The 22575-nt window shown below is 44.4% G+C and overlaps 1 protein-coding gene, 4 long non-coding RNA genes and 1 pseudogene across 5 annotated transcripts in view; 2 read left to right on the top strand and 4 right to left on the bottom strand.

Annotated features, from left to right (window-relative positions):
* The first annotated feature begins 680 nt into the window (after positions 1 to 680).
* The window catches only part of LOC130520312 (hemicentin-1-like), a 25874-nt gene continuing 3979 nt past the window's right edge, over positions 681 to 22575 (top strand). Inside the window, exons 1-13 of the mRNA XM_057024023.1 lie at positions 681 to 767; positions 1122 to 1386; positions 1468 to 1792; positions 3302 to 3399; positions 5399 to 5514; positions 5888 to 6062; positions 6133 to 6516; positions 6590 to 6668; positions 7906 to 8066; positions 12589 to 12930; positions 13005 to 13229; positions 13467 to 14120; positions 14194 to 14272. Coding sequence (XP_056880003.1) covers positions 681 to 767; positions 1122 to 1386; positions 1468 to 1792; positions 3302 to 3399; positions 5399 to 5514; positions 5888 to 6062; positions 6133 to 6516; positions 6590 to 6668; positions 7906 to 8066; positions 12589 to 12930; positions 13005 to 13229; positions 13467 to 14120; positions 14194 to 14272 — 2990 coding nt within the window. The remainder of the gene's footprint in view (positions 768 to 1121; positions 1387 to 1467; positions 1793 to 3301; positions 3400 to 5398; positions 5515 to 5887; positions 6063 to 6132; positions 6517 to 6589; positions 6669 to 7905; positions 8067 to 12588; positions 12931 to 13004; positions 13230 to 13466; positions 14121 to 14193; positions 14273 to 22575) is intronic.
* On the bottom strand, positions 3189 to 4110 carry LOC130520309 (uncharacterized). The gene is made up of 4 exons (XR_008948769.1): positions 4041 to 4110; positions 3845 to 3964; positions 3646 to 3686; positions 3189 to 3401 (listed from the first exon to the last, which is right to left on the bottom strand). It is a non-coding gene; the product is annotated as an uncharacterized LOC130520309 (long non-coding RNA).
* On the bottom strand, positions 8682 to 9785 carry LOC130520305 (uncharacterized). The gene is made up of 2 exons (XR_008948764.1): positions 9512 to 9785; positions 8682 to 9413 (listed from the first exon to the last, which is right to left on the bottom strand). It is a non-coding gene; the product is annotated as an uncharacterized LOC130520305 (long non-coding RNA).
* On the bottom strand, positions 10848 to 11958 carry LOC130520308 (uncharacterized). The gene is made up of 3 exons (XR_008948768.1): positions 11647 to 11958; positions 11251 to 11569; positions 10848 to 11006 (listed from the first exon to the last, which is right to left on the bottom strand). It is a non-coding gene; the product is annotated as an uncharacterized LOC130520308 (long non-coding RNA).
* On the top strand, positions 14650 to 15303 carry LOC130520310 (uncharacterized). The gene is made up of 2 exons (XR_008948770.1): positions 14650 to 14813; positions 15125 to 15303. It is a non-coding gene; the product is annotated as an uncharacterized LOC130520310 (long non-coding RNA).
* Positions 15416 to 22232, bottom strand: LOC130520314 (serine protease hepsin-like; annotated as a pseudogene).

The raw sequence follows: 22575 nt of genomic DNA, 5'->3' as shown, positions 1-22575 counted from the left end.
AGAAGAGGAAGGAACATGAAATCCTCCCACTTTTGGTTAGTGTTCAACATAAATAGCCCTAAAGCGGTTGGTCGTGCACATTGAGATTATATGGAACTCTGTCGATATAGGCGGATTTTAAGCATGAAAAGTCATATTTTGATTATTCTTGCGACGATATCTGGTGAGTCAACATATTTTGGGTTCAACGTTTCAGGTCAAATCTTCTAATCACTGAGTTTATTTACTTGGATGAAAGGTGCCCAGAGAGGATCCTTGGAAGTGACCTTGGACAGGGATCTGTGCGTTCTGAAAGGGGCGTCAGCGGTGATTAACTGCTGGTATTCCAATCCTTTTTCCCACGCTGTCACCGAAGTTGGCTGGTGGACACAATATCAGGAGGTTGGTTATTGGAGGCCCGGCTCTTTGCCAATAATCGGGGATCCCTCGCAGCGCTATCGATATTTGGGCAACTACATCAGTGACTGCCGCCTGCAGATAAATGATGTGCAACACGCCGATGCAGGGGACTACTTTTTCAGTTTTTACACCAGGTCCGAAGCTCAGACAAGTAAAACTACTGAGTTATATGTAAAAGGTAACAACAGGAATAAACCAGCCAGCGAGTGTTTGAATCACCCTTCTAACTTCACCCTTTTCCCTGTGATTCAGAGCTGACGGCTGCTGTGCAGTCGAGCTCCATGGCGGAAGGCGACTTCATCAGGCTGACCTGTGTGTCGGGCTGTCCCACGCCAGTGGACATTGTCTGGTTCAAGGATGGAAAACCTGTAAGGAACGTCTTTGTAGCCAGGCGAGAGGACACTGGCAGGTACCACTGTGCTGTCTGGAGACAAGAGGGTCAGATCTGCTCCCGTGGCCGTAAATGTACTGTGTAAGCCCGTCACACTTTCTCCTAATTTCATCAACTATCACTGATTCAACATCTGCTTAATTAAACTGTTCTGCAGAAGTCACATTAATCAATTTTGAAAACAGCAATTACTGATGTGTATAAACTGAAATAAAAATAAGAAATGTGTCTGAAAAAAGATGCCATTCCACCTTTACATACTCTTTTCTATCCATATTTCACTGTATCCTTCAACCTTCCGGCTCATCCCTCCATCAGATCCTCCTGACAGAGTGACCTTGACCATCAGTTCACCCGGGAACGTCGTCAGAGGAAGTTCGGTGGTTCTCACCTGCCACAGCGACGCCAGCCCCCGGTGAGAAACAACGGGTACAGCCTCTACAGGGAAGGGCGCTTCATCGGGTCGGGGCAGAACTACACCATCCCTGACGTGCAGCCGGATCACAGCGGGCGGTACCACTGTCAGGCCTGGAACAGCATCAGCAGCAGAGGGGTGGACCATTTTAACTCCTCTGCGGTCCTCCTCCAGGTCTACTGTACGTATCTGGACATAAACTCAACTCAACACATTTCTGATGATGACGATGTGACTGTGTGGGATCCCGTTCTTCTCCCAGACGTCCCAGAGAACATTTCCATTACAATTAACCCAGCCCATGTGGTGTGGGGCAGCAGTGTGACTCTGACCTGCTCCAGTGATGCTAACCCCCCTGCAGATACCTACATCTGGTACAGAAATACAAACTCCAGCAGCTCCAACGGGTTGCAGGTGGGCTCAGGTCAGGTGTTGTCCATTTCCTCCATGGAGGTGCTGCACTCTGGACTGTACCTCTGCCAGGCCAGGAACCAAGTGGGGGGGAAGAACTCGACCGAGGTGCTGCTGGCCATGGTGGATGAGGAGCAGCGGGGTTTGTGTCTGGTAGAGTTTGCAAAGATAACTAGGTTAAAGTGATTAAATGGCGACTCTGCTTTCCAGAACGCTAAAGCGCGGCTTTGTAGTGCATCCGTACTGGCGTCTCCAAATTTGATGTGCCTTTCAAATTAGAGGTTGATGCCAGCGGCACTGGTGCAGGTGCTGTCCTGCAGGAAGATACTAGTGGGACTGATCACCCCGTTTTGTTGTTTTTCAAAGAAGTTTTTGAAGCACCAGCTTAACTACAGCACAATTGAGAAGGAGGCTTTAGCTTAACTGTTTGCACTCCAACATTTTGAGGTGTATGTGGGTTCCACATCTAAGCCTGTCATTGTTTTCACTGACCATAACCCTTTGCTGTTCTTATCCAGGATGAAAAATTCAAATCAGCGTCTCATGCGTTGGTCCTTATATCTGCAAGGATTCACCTGGAGATAAGGTATTAGAGGAAAAACGTTCTAGCTCAGGGGTGGGCAAACATTTTGATTCGTGGGCCACAATGGGTTCTAACATTTGACAAAGGGGCCGGACCAGGAGCAGATGGATGGATGGAGTGCTTTGGTAACCTCACCTCATTGGAGAAAAAATACACATCTTGGGATATGGAGAAAACATGTGCTTTAATTTCAAATGAAAATGAAGAGAAGCATTACAACAAAATATCTGACTTTGGAATGAGTCTTAAAACACTTAAAATCAAATGAATAAAATGTGCCTTTTTAAAAAAAATTAATAACCATTTCTATTTTAAAGCACTGAAAGTTCTGTTATCCTTCAGGATATCACCATCACTCTCTCTCCTGACTGTCTAGTGGGAAAACACCAGAATTGCAGTGAAAATTTAACATTAACAAGGTTTATTCATTTAATTTTTCAAGTTTGGCGGGCCGGATTAAAACGTTTAACGGGCCGCGTGTGGCCCCCGGGCCTTAGTTTGCCCATGCCTGTTTCTAGCTGATGCTTGTCACGCTAAGAGATACTGATATGAGAGCACTTCTGATTAACATTATATGTTGATTTTTGGTGGTGGGGGTGTTACGATCCCAGTTATGTTGTTTAGTTTGCTTTTACTCTGCGCTCTGCTCCGCCTTCGCCTTTGGTTCCGTTTTGTCTCGCCCCGTGTTTTGTGTTTCCCCGTTTCAATAGGTGCTGCGTCTTGGACTGTGATTGGCTTGTTCGAGATTGGCGTCCTTTTAAAAACCCTGGGGTGCCACCCACGAATCCTTCGGTTCTCTCTCTCGTTCGGTCCCGTGACTCGCCACGTCAGCGCAACAAGCTTCCACTTCGTTTTGTGATACACAGCTCGTCGGCTGCAGTTCACCTGCTTCTGTGGAGAAGCCACTTTTGTCTACTTTTGGAATTTTGCCATGCAACGTGCCTTTAACTATTGATTAGAACTCTATAATTTAAGTGCTCACTTATTTTTGTATCAACCCCACTTTTGCCATTAAATCTATATTTCACACTTATTGATCTTGCGTTATTCCTCGTGCCACCTTCACTTTTCCCTGGTTCACAATTCCATTTCCATACCCTAGACGGGACCGTGACAGAGGCTCACCTGCCAAGGCCTACTTCCCTGCCTGGCATTTAAACCACCGACTATACGGTCTGCTGCAAAACTACGCCTGCCGCAGTCTGAGGGGAGAGAGCAGATAGAAAATCAAACAGTGTGGGGTAATTTTTAGGACACAACTGGGGGAAAAACAGACAAGATAGGCATAAAGGAGGGGATTAAAATGCCAGACAGGATGTGTAAGCATCAAGAAGCAAAGAAAAACACAAAGATCACGAGAGAAAGAGTAGCCCAGCGTGTGAAATAAGGTGGGAGAGTGTCCAGAGTGTGTCGGACAGTGATAGTATATCTCAGCAAACATCTTACCTTGGCACAAGAGTGTGAGAACCTCCCGGCTCTCACAGTCACTGGAACAAAGACAGACACAGTTAGCAACAACAGCCTGACATCCAAACTAGCATAGTGCTGATGTTTCTGTGCGTTAACCAAGAAGAGAGGTGAAAGAAAAGGGCAAAGGGAGGACAGTGGCTGTCGGTGAAGCGTCGCACAGACGGGTGGAGCTTACCACGGGAACAACGCGTCTTTGATTTTCTTGCCGTAGCTGAGCTCTTCCTGTTTGACGCAGAAGAACTCGCCACCATCTCTGCTGGCCTCCGGCACTGAAGCAACGGAGTGATTCACCACACTGAAACGCACAAACACACTTCAGTCGCATGTCACAGCATTTAATGCTCAGATAGATCTGTAAAAAACCATCTCACCTAACAAAACCCACTTCCTCACAGCTGATGCTAGCAAGGAACTCATTGGCTGAGGAGGAACACACCTAGCGCCACCTTTTGTGGGTGGAGTCAAACAAACTGATCCTTGCTGCTTTGTTACAACCATGCAACTAACACAGCGGTAATTTCATTATAATTTTAGATAAATTTCGAATAGAACAATTTTTCAAGCAGTTGTCAGATTTCTCTTGTGTGGAAAATAGAAGCGAGACTCTGGCGGTTCTGAAATAAACTTAACCAAACCTTTAAAATACAAACATTAAAAAACAATTGCCTAACTCAAAAAATAAGATTTAATTACACTTCTCCAAAAACAACCCCCTTTTTGTTCTTTCTTCCTTTCTTCGTCTTCATGTCTTGGCCATCGTAGTCGCTGTCTGACATTAATTGTAGGTACATAATTATGATATTTCTGTGTAGATTATCTGGGGACCAGTCAGCTGCGTTGCCTTCGTTTAGTTTAATGTTCCGGCAGCGGCGCCTAGTGGACAGAGATGGATTTCGCAGAACGTCACAGAAAATGCTGATGAGCAAATTTTTATTATACTTTAAGGTTACTTATAACATAAAATTCGCCTCTCTCACTTATAGGCAGCAGCAGTTCTTTTTACGGTGCTTGCAAATCAGATCATAAACCGAATCTCTCAAAAGGTTTTTTTTTTAACACTAAAAAAAAAATCTGAGAAGAGGAAGGAACATGAAATCCTCCCACTTTTGGTTAGTGTTCAACATAAATAGCCCTAAAGCGGTTGGTCGTGCACATTGAGATTATATGGAACTCTGTCGATATAGGCGGATTTTAAGCATGAGAAGTCATTTTTTGATTATTCTTGCGACGATATCTGGTGAGTCAACATATTTTGGGTTCAACGTTTCAGGTCAAATCTTCTAATCACTGAGTTTATTTACTTGTATGAAAGGTGCCCAGAGAGGATCCTTGGAAGTGACCTTGGACAGGGATCTGTGCGTTCTGAGAGGGGCGTCAGCGGTGATTAACTGCTGGTATTCCAATCCTTTTTCCCACGCTGTCACCAGAGTTGGCTGGACGAAACGCCAGCGGGTGGCTGGTCGTTGGTGGTTCCTCTCTTTGCGTATATTCGGGGTTCCTCCTCGCAGCGCTATCGATATTTGGGCGACTTCATCAGTGACTGCCGCCTGCAGATAAATGATGTGCAACACAGCCGATGCATGGGGACTACTTTTTCAGTTTTTACACCAGTTTCGAAGCGACGAGTAAAACATCTACTAAGTTGTATGTAAAAGGTAACAACAGGAATAAACCAGCCAGCGAGTGTTTGAATCAGCCTTCTAACTTCACCCTTTTCCCTGTGATTCAGAGCTGACGGCTGCTGTGCAGTCGAGCTTCGTGGCGGAAGGCGACGACTTCAGGCTGACCTGTGTGTCGGGCTGTCCCACGCCAGTGGACGCTGTCTGGTTCAAGGATGGACAACCTGTAAGCAACGAGGTCTTTGTAGCCAGGCGAGAGGACACTGGCAGGTACCACTGTGCTGTCCGGGACAAGAGAGGGTCAGATCTGCTCCCGTGGCCGTAAATGTACTGTGTAAGCCCGTCACACTTTCTCCTAATTTCATCAACTATCACTGATTCAACATCTGCTTAATTAAACTGTTCTGCAGAAGTCACATTAATCAATTTTGAAAACAGCAATTACTGATGTGTATAAACTGAAATAAAATAAGAAATGTGTCTGAAAAAATGCCATTCCACCTTTACATACTCTTTTCTATCCATATTTCACTGTATCCTTCAACCTTCCGGCTCATCCCTCCATCAGATCCTCCTGACAGAGTGACCTTGACCATCAGTTCACCCCGGGAACGTCGTCAGAGGAAGTTTGGTGGTTCTCACCTGCCACAGCGACGCCCAGACCCCCGGTGAGAAACAACGGGTACAGCCTCTACAGGGAAGGGCGCTTCATCGGGTCGGGGCAGAACTACATCATCCCTGACGTGCAGTCGGATCACAGCGGGCGGTACCACTGTCAGGCCTGGAACACAGCATCAGCAGCAGAGGGGTGGACCATTTTAACTCCTCTGCGGTCCTCCTCCAGGTCTACTGTACGTATCTGGACATAAACTCAACTCAACTCAACACATTTCTGATGATGACGATGTGACTGTGTGGGATCCCGTTCTTCTCCCAGACGTCCCGGAGAACATTTCCATTACAATTAACCCAGCCCATGTGGTGTGGGGCAGCAGTGTGACTCTGACCTGCTCCAGTGATGCTAACCCCCCTGCAGATACCTACATCTGGTACAGAAATACAAACTCCAGCAGCTCCAACGGGTCGCAGGTGGGCTCAGGTCAGGTGTTGTCCATTTCCTCCATGGAGGCGCTGCACTCTGGACTGTACCTCTGCCAGGCCAGGAACCAAGTGGGGGGGAAGAACTCGACCGAGGTGCTGCTGGCCATGGTGGATGAGGAGCAGCGGGGTTTGTGTCTGGTAGAGTTTGCAAAGATAACTAGGTTAAAGTGATTAAATGGTGACATGTCTGACCTCCTCAGGTAGCCAGACGCTCCCAGCTGTGGTCGGAATTGGACTCGCTCTCATCGTAGCTCTCGTGGTCGCCCTCTTTTTGTTCTGGTGAGTCAGTCATTAATGAAGATGCTGCACTTTTCTCCACTCAAATGTCATTTTGCTTCTCCTTTTCTGGGCGTTGTATGACGTTTTTCTTTGTCCAGAATTGCCACATGTGGGCTAACCCTCATTTCCCTTACCAAATAAAATAACACATTTCTCTTTGATGCGAAATAGTAAAACTCGTGCATCTAAGAAAAGTGAGGTGCATCTAAGAACATTTTTTCTACCGCTATTTTTTTTAAAATCACACCTGCATTTACATAGATTTTAAATGACAATGTCTTAAAAATAAATAAAAATCTAAATAAAGTGAAGGTGAACTCTGACCTAGTTCAAAGGTCAGTATTGTGCGCATGAAGAACGAGGATAGCGCGCGGTGGAGATAAACTAGCGGGCAGTGAAATGGAGTGGAGGGCAATTTCTACCCCAAAAACCTGGCAAAAAGAAGACAGTAAATTTATCATTTTCAAAGTGAATGGGAGGAAGAGTCATTTTTTACTACTGTGAAAGGAAGATGTGTATGTTGCATTTGTGGGGCGACTGTGATGACAGCGAAGCAGCACAATGTGGAGCGACGCTTCACTACGTGTCATGAAAGCTACAATGCTAATGCTAACTACCCACCGGGAAGCATTCTACAGTCAGAGAAGGCCCATCAGCTAAAAAGTGTGTTTATAAAATGTAACAGATTTTGAGCAGAATTGCAGTAGATTTGTTCAGTTAAGATTTATCAATAGGAAAGTTGATTTTTTTTTAAAAATGTTGCATAACTTTTTAAAACATGGTTCAACATAGTTTATGAATTGTTAAAATGGTTTAGTTTCTTATGGTTGAAAAGGTCTGGGGGAAAACTCGACATTTTTTTTCTGATCAAATGTAGAAGTGATCATCTGAACAATTGCTGAGATTAATAATATTAAAGTGTTGAATATTGATCTTTTCTGTTACCCACTCTAAGTTATTGATACACACACAACACATACACGCACACACACACACACAGACAATTTGTTATTTTAGAGGAGCGTGTCAAGCGGTAGCCCTTCACGGACTCGGAACCCATGACGTAGCTCTTGGTTTCAAAAAGGTTGGTGACCCCTGAGCTAGACAGATTAGGAGAGTCCGTTCCCGAAACTTTCCTGCTGTTTTCACGCTGCTACTTTCAAGGAAACTTTAGTCAAAATGTGATCTGGAAGAATGAGCTATATTCTATATAACTATATGTTTGTTGTTGTCTCAGCAGGTGGAAAAAAAGGTGCCTTCATCAGAAGGCGCTTGATGAATCCAACGTCATATACAGCAACATCCAAAGGCCAGACTCCGCTCTGCCAGACATCTCGCTCGCCATACGATCCCTTCCTCCTCCTCCTCTCAGTCTCCGGCATCCATCGGAGGCGAGGTGATCTACTACTCATAGTGAACATCAAATCCAGAGATCTGGAGGGGCTGAGCGACAGTCCAGATGTGCAGGGCTCACGGTAGGTTCACTGTTCCAGTCTGGTGGTGGCTGTTTTCGCACTTTCAAACTTTTCACACTGCAATATTTACATTAAAAACTCCCTGATGAAGCAACTCTCTATTTTGAAGAGCCATCTAGAGTGAAGCTGATTAAGTTTAAGGAAGTGTTGAGTATGTGGGGAATTTGTCATGCAGGCAGCACAGTTTGTTCTTGGTTTAGTTTATGAATAGAAGGGTGAAAACAACAGCACCATGTAAAAGGAAGCAAAGTGTGTTTGTAATGTTTGGTTAATTTATCCCCACAGGTCCAAAGGAAAAAACAGCATCGACAGTGTGATCTATGCTACCATTTCACCATGATGACCCAGGAACTAACTGTATCGATCATTTAATTATTTTATATTTGGTACATTTCTGAACAAGGACTCAGTCTTGCCTAATTCTTTACAACATAAAGATTAACAAACTTTGTTAAATATCTGACTTGCATTTTCAATTTCAACCAGGACACAGGCAGTGCCACAATAGGCATTAAAGAAGCACACAAAAGAGCTCCTCTGAGAAGACGATTTCAATTTTTTATTGCACTGTGGCTCCGCAAAACGCTTCAAATAAACATCATAAACAACAAAAAACTATTTACAACGAGAACAAAATACTGATTGCAACAAGAGTGAAGTCCGCATCAGTTCGTGTGAGGAAAAAGACAAAACATGTTTGAATAACTGCTTTTTATGCTAAAGCCGGGGTATTGCATGCAGTTTCTGCTATGACATACCTATGTGCAGTTTAAGTAATCTTAAAAATTAGCAGTTAGCCTTTAGCACACATAAACTTGAGTCACAAATAAATGGCACAGGCTGTACTTAATCTGGAGGACAAACTAAACGGTTATCATCCACAATTTCATGAGTCTGCATGTAAATTCACTTTTTGAGATAACTGTCAACTTGATGCTGTGTGCCACTAAAGTGAACAAGAAGTGGGGGAAAAACAAGAAAGTCACACAGAAAAAAGTATTGTATCACAAAAGTGGCCTCTAGTATTGATCATATTACAAATTCACTTTGGCTTTTATAATCAGTCTTTAACTATACAAAAATAGACTCCTGTAGAGGTTAAACAATGTTAGTAACTCTGCTCACAGTTGGGGTATTAATGGTTCAGGAAAGCAGTATCTGTCTTTATTACCCTAGAGGTCCCTTCTGACCTCTGCAAGGTCGGCTCAGAGCTTCATACCCAATTTCATGGCCGAGCCAATTTGTGCACCCCTGGTAAGTTGTGATAGCTCTGTTGGTGGGGGAGACAAGCACAAACACATCTGTAACACCAACGTTTCCTCTGGTATTATGACAAATAAACTCCGTAAAAGAAAGAGAGTCTCTCACCCTCATGGCTGTAGATATCCAGGGAAGAAATCGGGAAACTTTGGTGTAGACGCCAGGTTTCTTGGCCATAGCACAGCCCGTTCCCCAGCTCACAACTCCGTGCAGACGATACCGGCTGGTCTTGGACAGACAGTCTTCTGCCACGAAGGGACCGCCGCTGTCTCCCTGTGTCACAGGTTAAGAAGGTCAGAAAATCCACCAAGATACAGAAATGCAAGCATATGAATGAGAGGGCACAGAAAGACTAGATTTGTGCACCAAAATACATAAACAGAGGAAAATACGACGAGAGAAGATAATGTTTCTCATAACCAGCACAGAACATACAGGTGAGTGGTGCTATCGATATATGCCTCATAACCAGCACAGAACATGATGGTGATCGGTTGCATACGGCGTTGCATCGGCTCGATGATGGGCACATGTGCCTCCTGAAGGACATCTGCAAGGTGCCCTGACAGGCAACAAAACTGTCAGACTCTGTAGATATTAGCCGATCTTTTGTAAAACAAACAACAAAACAAAACAAAAACAATAACAATTGTCATAAAATATAAACTCACTGAAGTATCCGACATTTCCCCAGCCAGTAATTGTTCCCATTTGCCCATCTATTAATCTTTGTCCATGTGTTGGCAGACAGACAGGCTGGATGTACTCTGTAAATGTACACAAAAAGCAAATTACATCATCTTACTGACGTGCACTAATACAGGGGCTGTAATTCTATATAATAAACACTAGGTGGAAGCAATGCCCAAGTGGACGATCTTCAATTATATAACATGTTATAAATTAACAAGAAGAATTCAACAATTAACCAGCCACGAATCTAACATAAAATATTAGCCCAGAAAAGTTGACATGTGTATATAGTTTATTTAATGTTCTCAGTTAATCTGTACACATGATATAATTATTCAAATCTGTGCTGTGGGGTCACAAACGTTACCGTGGAAAAGAGATTGCGCTCCTTCTTCCTCATCTGTAAAAACTGTTATCATGAAATCCTGTGTATGTGTGTGTGTGTGTGTGTGTGTTTGTGTGTGTGTCTGCCTTCATACCGTTGAACGTGAGAGGCTGGGTGAGGGCGAGAACGGCGATGTCCCTGCTGTTGTCGTCGATGTTAGCATCCACAAAGGGCAGGTAGCTGCTGTGGTAAACGATAGTCTTAACCTCCGCCACGTTGGCATTGACAGGTTTGTTGGAGATGGAGCCCAGCAACACACTCCAGCGGTTAAGAAAGCTATACCGCCTAGCACAGAAGATATATACTGCTCTTGTATCCATACAGACAAGAGTTTGCATTTTGATGCAGCTCTCTTGCTTGGGGGGAAGCAGTGTGCTGCAGAGACGATCCAGCGGTTTGAGATGATGGACCCCCCGCACTGGTGGACTCCATCATACTGGAGGCTCACCTGCCAAGGCCAACTTCCCTGCCTGGCATCTACACCACCGACTATACGGTCTGCTGCAAAACTACGCCTGCCGCAGTCTGAGGGGAGAGAGCAGATAGAAAATCAAACAGTGTGGGGGTAATTTTAGGACACAACTGGGGGAAAACAGACAAGATAGGCATAAAGGAGGGGATTAAAATGCCAGACAGGATGTGAAAGCATCAAGGAAGCAAAGAAAAACACAAAGATCACGAGAGAAAGAGTAGCCCAGCGTGTGAAATAAGGTGGGAGAGTGTCCAGAGTGTGTCGGACAGCGATAGTATATCTCAGCAAACATCTTACCTTGGCACAAGAGTGTGAGAACCTCCCGGCTCTCACAGTCACTGGAACAAAGACAGACACAGTTAGCAACAACAGCCTGACGTCCAAACTAGCATAGTGCTGATGTTTCTGTGCGTTAACCAAGAAGAGAGGTGGAAGAAAAGGGCAAAGGGAGGACAGTGGCTGTCGGTGCAGCGTCGCACAGACGGGTGGAGCTTACCACGGGAACAACGCGTCTTTGATTTTCTTGCCGTAGCTGAGCTCTTCCTGTTTGACGCAGAAGAACTCGCCACCATCTCTGCTGGCCTCCGGCACTGAAGCAACGGAGTGATTCACCACACTGAAACGCACAAACACACTTCAGTCGCATGTCACAGCATTTAATGCTCAGATAGATCTGTAAAAAACCCATCTCACCTAACAAAACCCACTTCCTCACAGCTGATGCTAGCAAGGAACTCATTGGCTGAGGAGGAACACACCTGGCGCCACCTTTTGTGGGTGGAGTCAAACACACTGATCCTTGCTGCTTTGTTACAACCATGCAACTAACACAGCGGTAATTTCATTATAATTTTAGATAAATTTCGAATAGAACAATTTTTCAAGAAGTTCTGTCAGATTTCTCTTGTGTGGAAAATAGAAGCGAGACTCTGGCGGTTCTGAAATAAACTTAACCAAACCTTTAAAATACAAACATTAAAAAACAATTGCCTAACTCAAAAAATAAGATTTAATTACACTTCTCCAAAACAACACCCCCTTTTTGTTCTTTCTTCCTTTCTTCGTCTTCATGTCTTGGCCATCGTAGTCGCTGTCTGACATTAATTGTAGGTACATAATTATGATATTTCTGTGTAGATTATCTGGGGACCAGTCAGCTGCGTTGCCTTCGTTTAGTTTAATGTTCCAGCAGCGGCGCCTAGTGGACAGAGATGGATTTCGCAGAACGTCACAGAAAATGCTGATGAGCAAATTTTTATTATACTTTAAGGTTACTTATAACATAAAATTCGTCTCTCTCTCTTATAGGCAGCAGCAGTTCTTTTTACGGTGCTTGCGATTCAGATCATAAACCGGATCTCTCAAAAGGTTTTTTTTTAAACACTAAAAAAAAATCTGAGAAGAGGAAGTAACATGAAATCCTCCCACTTTTGGTTAGTGTTCAACATAAATAGCCCTAAAGCGGTTGGTCGTGCACATTGAGATTATATGGAACTCTGTCGATATAGGCGGATTTTAAGCATGAAAGTCATATTTTGATTATTCTTGCGACGATATCTGGTGAGTCAACATATTTTGGGTTCAACGTTTCAGGTCAAATCTTCTAATCACTGAGTTTATTTACTTGGATGAAAGGTGCCCGGAGAGGATCCTTGGAAGTGACCTTGGACAGGGATCTGTGCGTTCTGAGAGGGGCGTCAGCGGTGATTAACTGCCGGTATTCCAAACCTTTTCCCAACACTGTCACCAGAGTTGGCTGGATGAAACAATATCAGGTGGTTGGTTATTGGAGGCCCGGCTCTTTGCCAAATTTCAGGGATTCCTCGCAGCGCTATCGATATTTGGGCAACTTCAACAGTGACTGCCGCCTGCAGATAAATGATGTGCAACACGCCGATGCAGGGGACTACTCTTTCAGTTTTTACACCAGGTCCGAAGCTCAGACGAGTAAAACATCTACTAAGTTGTATGTAAAAGGTAACAACAGGAATAAACCAGCCAGCGAGTGTTTGAATCACCCTTCTAACTTCACCCTTTTCCCTGTGATTCAGAGCTGACGGCTGCTGTGCAGTCGAGCTCCGTGGCGGAAGGCGACGACCTCAGGCTGACCTGTGTGTCGGGCTGTCCCACGCCAGTGGACGCTGTCTGGTTCAAGGATGGACAACCTGTAAGGAACGAGGTCTTTGTAGCCAGGCGAGAGGACACTGGCAGGTACCACTGTGCTGTCCGGGGACAAGAGAGGGTCAGATCTGCTCCCGTGGCCGTAAATGTACTGTGTAAGCCCGTCACACTTTCTCCTAATTTCATCAACTATCACTGATTCAACATCTGCTTAATTAAACTGTTCTGCAGAAGTCACATTAATCAATATTGAAAACAGCAATTACTGATGTGTATAAACTGAAATAAAAATAAGAAATGTGTCTGAAAAAAGATGCCATTCCACCTTTACATACTCTTTTCTATCCATATTTCACTGTATCCTTCAACCTTCCGGCTCATCCCTCCATCAGATCCTCCTGACAGAGTGACCTTGACCATCAGTTCACCCGGGAACGTCGTCAGAGGAAGTTCGGTGGTTCTCACCTGCCACAGCGACGCCAGCCCCCCGGTGAGAAACAACGGGTACAGCCTCTACAGGGAAGGGCGCTTCATCGGGTTGGGGCAGACCTACACCATCCCTGACGTGCAGCCGGATCACAGCGGGCGGTACCACTGTCAGGCCTGGAACAACATCAGCAGCAGAGGGGTGGACCATTTTAACTCCTCTGCGGTCCTCCTCCAGGTCTACTGTACGTATCTGGACATAAACTCAACTCAACACATTTCTGATGATGACGATGTGACTGTGTGGGATCCCGTTCTTCTCCCAGACGTCCCAGAGAACATTTCCATTACAATTAACCCAGCCCATGTGGTGTGGGGCAGCAGTGTGACTCTGACCTGCTCCAGTGATGCTAACCCCCCTGCAGATACCTACATCTGGTACAGAAATACAAACTCCAGCAGCTCCAACGGGCTGCAGGTGGGCTCAGGTCAGGTGTTGTCCATTCCCCCATCCATGGAGGCGCTGCACTCTGGACTGTACCTCTGCCAGGCCAGGAACCAAGTGGGGGGGAAGAACTCGACCGAGGTGCTGCTGGCCATGGTGGATGAGGAGCAGCGGGGTTTGTGTCTGGTAGAGTTTGCAAAGATAACTAGGTTAAAGTGATTAAATGGTGACATGTCTGACCTCCTCAGGTAGCCAGACGCTCCCAGCTGTGTACGGAATTGGACTCGCTCTCATCGTAGCTCTTGTGGTCGCCCTCTTTTTGTTCTGGTGAGTCAGTCATTAATGAAGATGCTGCACTTTTCTCCACTCAAATGCCATTTTTATTGCTTCTCCTTTTCTGGCCGTTGGATGACGTTTTTTTCTTTGTCCAGAATTGCCACATGTGGGCTAACCCTCATTTCCCTTACCAAATAAAATAACAAATTTCTCTTTGATGCGACCAATTTTTCATCAGAGCTTTCAGAAATCTTTTTTTCTTCCACCTTCAAATGAGCTAGACAGATTAGGAGAGTCCGTTCCTGAAACTTTCACACTGTTTTCACGCTGTTACTTTCAAGGAAACTTTAGTCAAAATGTGATCTGGAAGAATGAGCTATATTCTATATTTATATGTTTGTTGTTGTCCTCAGCAGGTGGAAAAAAAGGCGCCTTCATCAGAAGTTCCGCTCTGCCAGACTCCGCTCGCCATATGATCTCCTCCTCTCAGTCTCCTCCGGCATCCATGAGAAGCGAGGTGACCTACTCATTAGTGAACATCAAATCCAGAGATCTGGAGGGGCTGCGACAGTCCAGATGTGCAGGGCTCACGGTAGGTTCACTGTTCCAGTCTGGTGGTGGCTGTTTCACACTTTAGCACTTTTCACACTGCAATAGTTGCGTTAAAAATGCCCTGATGAAGCATTAAATTTGTGGTTAGAACTTTGAGGAACTCTCTATTTTGAAGAGCCATCTAGAGTGAAGCTGATTAAGTTTAAGGAAGTGTTGAGTACGTGGGGAATTTGTCATGCAGGCAGCACAGTTTGTTCTTGGTTTAGTTTATGAATAGAAGGGTGAAAACAACAGCACAATGTAAAAGGAAGCAAAGTGTGTTTGTAATGTTTGGTTAATTTATCCCCACAGGTCCAAAGGAAAAAACAGCATTGACAGTGTGATCTATGCTACCATTTCACCACGATGACCCAGGAACTAACTGTATCGATCATTTTAATTATTTTATATTTGGTACATTTCTGAACAAGGACTCAGTCTTGCCTAATTCTTTACAACATAAAGATTAACAAACTTTGTTAAATATCTGACTTACAATACTTGATGTTTCATGCAATTTGACTCTCACTTTCAGGCATTTTCAACCAGGACACAGGCAGTGCCACAATAGGCATTAAAGAAGCACAAAAGAGCTCCTCTGAGAAGACGATTTCAATGTTTTTATTGCACTGTGGCTCCGCAAAACGCTTCAAATAATCATAAACAACAAAAAACTATTTACAACGAGAACAAAATACTGATTGCAACGAGAGTGAAGTCCGCATCAGTTCGCGTGAGGAAAAAGACAAAACATGTTTGAATAACTGCTTTTTATGCTAAAGCCGGGGTATTGCATGCAGTTTCTGCTATGACATACCTATGTGCAGTTTAAGTAATCTTAAAAAATTAGCAGTTAGCCTTTAGCAACACAAACTTGAGTCCCAATAAATGGCACAGGCTGTACTTAATCTGGAGGACAAACTAAACGGTTATCATCCACAATTTCATGAGTCTGCATGTAAATTCACTTTTTGAGATAACTGTCAACTTGATGCTGTGTGCCACTAAAGTGAACAAGAAGTGGGGGAAAAAAAAAGAAAGGCAAAATAAAAGTCAGAGAAAAAAAATGTATTGTATCACAAAAGTGGCCTCTAGTATTGATCATATTACAAATTCACTTTGGCTTTTATAATCAGTCTTTAACTATACAAAAATAGACTCCTGCAGAGGTTAAACAATGTTAGTAACTCTGCTCACAGTTGGGGTATTAATGGTTCAGGAAAGCAGTATCTGTCTTTATTACCCTAGAGGTCCCTTCTGACCTCTGCAAGGTCGGCTCAGAGCTTCATACCCAATTTCATGGCCGAGCCAATTTGTGCACCCTGGTAAGTTGTGATAGCTCTGTTGGTGGGGGAGACAAGCACAAACACATCTGTGACACCAACGTTTCCTCTGGTATTATGACAAATAAACTCCATAAAAGAAAGAGAGTCTCTCACCCTCATGGCTGTAGATATCCAGGGAAGAAATCGGGAAACTTTGGTGTAGACGCCAGGTTTCTTGGCCATAGCACAGCCCGTTCCCCAGCTCACAACTCCGTGCAGACGATACCGGCTGGTCTTGGACAGACAGTCTTCTGCCACGAAGGGACCGCCGCTGTCTCCCTGTGTCACAGGTTAAGAAGGTCAGAAAATCCACCAAGATACAGAAATGCAAGCATATGAATGAGAGGGCACAGAAAGACTAGAGTTGTGCACCAAAATACATAAACAGAGGAAAATACAGACCTGACAAGCATCAATGCCTCCTTTCTCATAACCAGCACAGAACATGGTAGTGGTGATCTGGTTGTCGTAGTAATCAGGAGCGTTGCATACGGCATCGCTGATGATGGGCACATGTGCCTCCTGAAGGACATCTGCAAGGTGCCCTGACAGGCAACAAAACTGTCAAACTCTGTAGATACTAGCCGATCTGTTGTAAAAAAAAAAACATTAACAATGTCATAAAATATAAACTCACTGAAGTATCCGACATTTCCCCAGCCAGTAATTGTTCCCATTTGCCCATCTATTAATCTTTGCCCATGTGTTGGCAGACAGACAGGCTGGATGAACTCTGTAAATGTACACAAAAAGAAAATTACATCATCTTACTGACGTGCACTAATACAGGGGCTGTAATTCTATATGATAAACACTAGGTAGAAGCAATGCCCAAGCGGAAGATCTTCAATTATATAACACGTTATAAATTAACAAGAAGAATTCAACAATTAACCAGCCACGAATCTAACATAAAATATTAGCCCAGAAAAGTTGACATGTGTATATAGTTCATTTAATGTTCTCAGTTAATCTGTACACATGATATAATTATTCAAATCTGTGCTGTGGGGTCACAAACATTTCCGTGGAAAAGAGATTGCGCTCTTCTTCCTCATCTGTAAAAACTGTTATCATGAAATCGTGTGTATGTGTGTGTGTGTGTTTGTGTATGTGTGTGTGTGTGTGTGTGTCTGCCTTCATACTGTTGAACGTGAGAGGCTGGGTGAGGGCGAGAACGGCGATGTCCCTGCTGTTGTCGTCGATGTTAGCATCCACAAAGGGCAGGTAGCTGCTGTGGTAAACGATAGTCTTAACCTCCGCCACGTTGGCATTGACAGGTTTGTTGGAGATGGAGCCCAGCAACACACTCCAGCGGTTAAGAAAGCTATACCGCCTAGCACAGAAGATATATACTGCTCTTGTATCCATACAGACAAGAGTTTGCATTTTATGCAGCTTTCTTGCTTACTTGGGGAAGCAGTGTGCTGCAGAGACGATCCAGCGGTTTGAGATGATGGACCCCCCGCACTGGTGGACTCCATCATACTGGAGGCTGTTACGATCCCAGTTATGTTGTTTAGTTTGCTTTTACTCTGCGCTCTGCTCCGCCTTTGCGCGTTTGGTTCCGTTTTGTCTCGCCCCCGTGTTTTGTGTTTCCCCGTTTCAATAGGTGCTGCGTCTTGGACTGTGATTGGCTTGTTCGAGATTGGCGTCTTTTAAAAACCCTGGGGTGCCACCCAACGAATCCTTCGGTTCTCTCTCTCGTTCAGTCCCGTGACTCGTCACGTCAGCGCAACAAGCTTCCACTTCGTTTTGTGATACGCAGCCCGTCGGCTGCAGTTCGCCTGCTTCTTTGGAGAAGCCACTTTTGTCTACTTTTGGAATGTTTGCCATGCAACGTGCCTTTAACTATTGATTAGAACTCTAGAATTTAAGTGCTCACTTATTTTTGTATCAACCCCACTTTTGCCATTAAATCTATATTTCACTTATTGATCTTGCGTTATTCCTCGTGCCACTTTCACTTTTCCCTGGTTCAGAATTCCATTTCCATACCCTAGACGGGAACGTGACAAATGGGGGCTCGTCTGGGATATTTGAGTCCATAGCTTTTTGTAATTTTGTTTAGGGTCCTCAGCCTTTTGTGATTTTGATTTCTTTTTTTTCCGAAGGTGTGCGTCTGCAATCCAGAGGTCTGGTGAGTCAGCGTGTTCCCAGCTGGGTTGTTTTCAACCCTTCCTTCGGGGCACTATTTGTTTTTTTGTATGTTTTAATTTGCCTTTTTGGGAGTAACTCCAGGGGGAGGTACGCTAGTCAGAGAGTGGACTAAAGATAAAGTCCTCTCTTATGACGTTAGCGTTTAAAGAGGCCTTCAATTGGTACGCTCTGAAGAGCTAGATAGGTGAGTTAGGTTCCTGGTTAGGCAGTCAGGACCAGACTCTGACACCCTGCGTCTTGGGGTGGTTGCAGTGCAGTCTCTCGGATTTTGTTTGATTTTGTTAATGCTAATTTTGGAGGCATTTGGCACGCCGCACGCGTTTTTACGCACCAGATTCTGCATGGTTTTTGGCTTCTTTCTGATCTACATTGTACATTTCTGCTTGAATTCTCCATTAACCGAAGTTTTTTTGTGTTACAGGATGGTGTCTGTTGAAGATTTTTGTAAGAATCCTACGAAGGATAGTTTGTTACGCTGCACTAAAGAGCAGCTAATTAGTATTGTGGAACATTATTCTGTAACTATTACTAGTGACGATAAAAAGCTTAAGGCAGCATTGTTGGAGAAAGTAGAAAAGGGCTTGATCGATAAAAATATTATTGCTAAAGCTGAAAGTGTCGGCTCCCCGTCAAATTTGCCCCAATCGCCAACTGCAGAGCTTTCGTTTAAAATGCAGGAGTATAATTTGGAAGGTCGCAAATTGCAGCTCCATACAGCACAACTTAGAGCAGTCCGTGAGGTATGGCTCTTCGAGAAAGAGAACTCGAAAAAGAGGTTCGGTCACGACAATTAGAGGTGGATAAAGAAATCGAATTAAGGAAATTGGAACAACAAGAAAGAGAGAATCAGAAAAAGATGGAGTTCCAACGCGAGCGTGAGGAGCGAGGATTTAATTTGAGTCTAATGATATATGTGCTTTGATTAATGAGTTTCCAGGCTTGTTTTCCGATGTTCTGTCGTTGACCAATGTACTTCGCCACGACATTGATGTAGGTGACCAGGCACCAATAAAACAGCACGCATATCGTGTCAATCCGACAAAAAGAGCAATTATGCAATCGGAGGTAGCCTATCTCCTCAATCATGGACTGGCCGGGCCCAGTGCTAGCGCGTGGAGTTCGCCGTGTCTCCTGGTTCTCAAACCAGATGGCACGTTTAGATTCTGTACAGACTACAGAAAAGTAAACGCTGTAACGAAAACCGACTCTTCCCCTTACCTCGTATGGAGGATTGCGTCGACCGTGTTGGCTCCGCCCACTTCGTTACGAAGTTAGATCTTCTCAAGGACTATTGGCAAGTGGGATTAACGCCCAGAGCCTCCGAAATTTCTGCCTTCGTTACACCTGACAACTTTGCACAATACAAGGTTATGGCGTTTGGTCTTAAAAATGCCCCGTCAAGCTTCAACGGCTTATGAATAAAGTTCTCGCTGGTGTCCCAAACTGTGAGTCGTACTTGGATGATGTGGTCATTTACTCATCCTCCTGGTCTGAGCATATTGATAACATTCGCTTGGTATTCACGCGCTTGAGAGATGCGTCTCTGACCCTCAACCTAGCTAAATGTGAATTCGCCAAAGCAACCATAACCTACTTGGGGAAACAGGTTGGCCAAGGCCAAGTGCGCCCAGTGGAAGCTAAAGTATCCGCTATCGTGGACTTCCCCATTCCATCTGGTAGACGAGAGCTTCGTAGATTTCTAGGAATGATTGGCTATTATCGTAGTTTCTGCCGCAACTTTTCCGATGTGATACTACCGCTAACGAATCTGCTTAAGAAATCTTGCTCGTTCGTCAGTGGATTGCGACTCTGCTTTCCAGAACGCTAAAGCGCTGCTTTGTAGTGCACCCGTACTGGCGTCTCCAAATTTTGATGTGCCTTTCAAATTAGAGGTTGATGCCAGCGGCACTGGTGCAGGTGCTGTCCTCCTGCAGGAAGATACTAGTGGGACTGATCACCCCGTTTGTTATTTTTCAAAGAAGTTTTTGAAGCACCAGCTTAACTACAGCACAATTGAGAAGGAGGCTTTAGCTTAACTGTTTGCACTCCAACATTTTGAGGTGTATGTGGGTTCCACGTCTAAGCCTGTCGTTGTTTTCACTGACCATAACCCTTTGCTGTTCCTATCCAGGATGAAAAATTCAAATCAGCGTCTGATGCGTTGGTCCTTATATCTGCAAGGATTCAACCTGGAGATAAGGTATTAGAAAGGAAAATAAAACGTTCTAGCTGATGCTTTGTCACGCTAAGAGATACTGATATGAGAGCACTTCTTGATTAACATTATATGTTGATTTTTGGTGGTGGGGGTGTTACGATCCCAGTTATGTTGTTTAGTTTGCTTTTACTCTGCGCTCTGCTCCGCCTTTGCGCGTTTGGTTCCGTTTTGTCTCGCCCCCCGTTTTTTGTGTTCCCCGTTTCAATAGGTGCTGCGTCTTGGACTGTGATTGGCTTGTTCGAGATTGGCGTCCTTTTAAAAACCCTGGGGTGCAACCCAACGAATCCTTCGGTTCTCTCTCTCGTTCAGTCCCGTGACTCGTCACATCAGCGCAACAAGCTTCCACTTCGTTTTGCGATACGCAGCCCGTCGGCTGCAGTTCACCTGCTTCTGTGGAGAAGCCACTTTTGTCTACTTTTGGAATGTTTGCCATGCAACGTGCCTTTAACTATTGATTAGAACTCTATAATTTAAGTGCTCACTTATTTTTGTATCAACCCCACTTTTGCCATTAAATCTATATTTCACTTATTGATCTTGCGTTATTCCTCGTGCCACCTTCACTTTTCCCTGGTTCAGAATTCCATTTCCACATACCCTAGACTGGAACGTGACAGAGGCTCATCTGCCAAGGCCAACTTCCCTGCCTGGCATCTAAACCACCGACTATACGGTCTGCTGCAAAACTACGCCTGCCGCATTCTGAGGGGAGAGAGCAGATAGAAAATCAAACAGTGTGGGGGTAATTTTAGGACACAACTGGGGGAAAACAGACAAGATAGGCATAAAGGAGGGGATTAGAATGCCAGACAGGATGTGTAAGCATCAAGGAAGCAAAGAAAAACACAAAGATCACGAGAGAAAGAGTAGCCCAGCGTGTGAAATAAGGTGGGAGAGTGTCCAGAGCGTGTCGGACAGTGATAGTATATCTCAGCAAACATCTTACCTTGGCACAAGAGTGTGAGAACCTCCCGGCTCTCACAGTCACTGGAACAAAGACAGACACAGTTAGCAACAACAGCCTGACGTCCAAACTAGCATAGTGCTGATGTTTCTGTGCGTTAACCAAGAAGAGAGGTGAAAGAAAAGGGCAAAGGGAGGACAGTGGCTGTCGGTGCAGCGTCGCACAGACGGGTGGAGCTTACCACGGGAACAACGCGTCTTTGATTTTCTTGCCGTAGCTGAGCTCTTCCTGTTTGACGCAGAAGAACTCGCCACCATCTCTGCTGGCCTCCGGCACTGAAGCAACCGAGTAATTCACCACACTGAAACGCACAAACACACTTCAGTCGCATGTCACAGCATTTAATGCTCAGATAGATCTGTAAAAAACCCATCTCACCTAACAAAACCCACTTCCTCACAGCTGATGCTAGCAAGGAACTCATTGGCTGAGGAGGAACACACCTGGCGCCACCTCTTGTGGGTGGAGTCAAACACACTGATCCTTGCTGCTTTGTTACAACCATGCAACTAACACAGCGGTAATTTCCTTATAATTTTAGATACATTTCGAATAGAACAATTTTTCAAGAAGTTCTGTCAGATTTCTCTTGTGTGGAAAATAGAAGCGAGACTCTGGCGGTTCTGAAATAAACTTAACCAAACCTTTAAAATACAAACATTAAAAAACAATTGCCTAACTCAAAAAATAAGATTTAATTACACTTCTCCAAAACAACCCCTTTTTGTTCTTTCTTCCTTTCTTCGTCTTCATGTCTTGGCCATCGTAGTCGCTGTCTGACATTAATTGTAGGTATATAATTATGATATTTCTGTGTAGATTATCTGGGGACCAGTCAGCTGCGTTGCCTTCGTTTAGTTTAATGTTCCAGCAGCGGCGCCTAGTGGACAGAGATGGATTTCGCAGAACGTCACAGAAAATGCTGATGAGCAAATTTTTATTATACTTTAAGGTTACTTATAACATAAAATTCGTCTCTCTCACTTATAGGCAGCAGCAGTTCTTTTTACGGTGCTTGCGATTCAGATCATAAACCAGAATCTCTCAAAAGGTTTTTTTTTAACACTAAAAAAAAAATCTGAGAAGAGGAAGGAAC

This window comes from Takifugu flavidus, unplaced genomic scaffold, assembly GCF_003711565.1.
Source record: "Takifugu flavidus isolate HTHZ2018 unplaced genomic scaffold, ASM371156v2 ctg342, whole genome shotgun sequence".
NCBI classification, from domain to species: Eukaryota; Metazoa; Chordata; class Actinopteri; order Tetraodontiformes; family Tetraodontidae; genus Takifugu; species Takifugu flavidus.
Note: the sequence above shows the minus strand (reverse complement) of the source record. Positions and strands in the feature narration are given on the sequence as shown.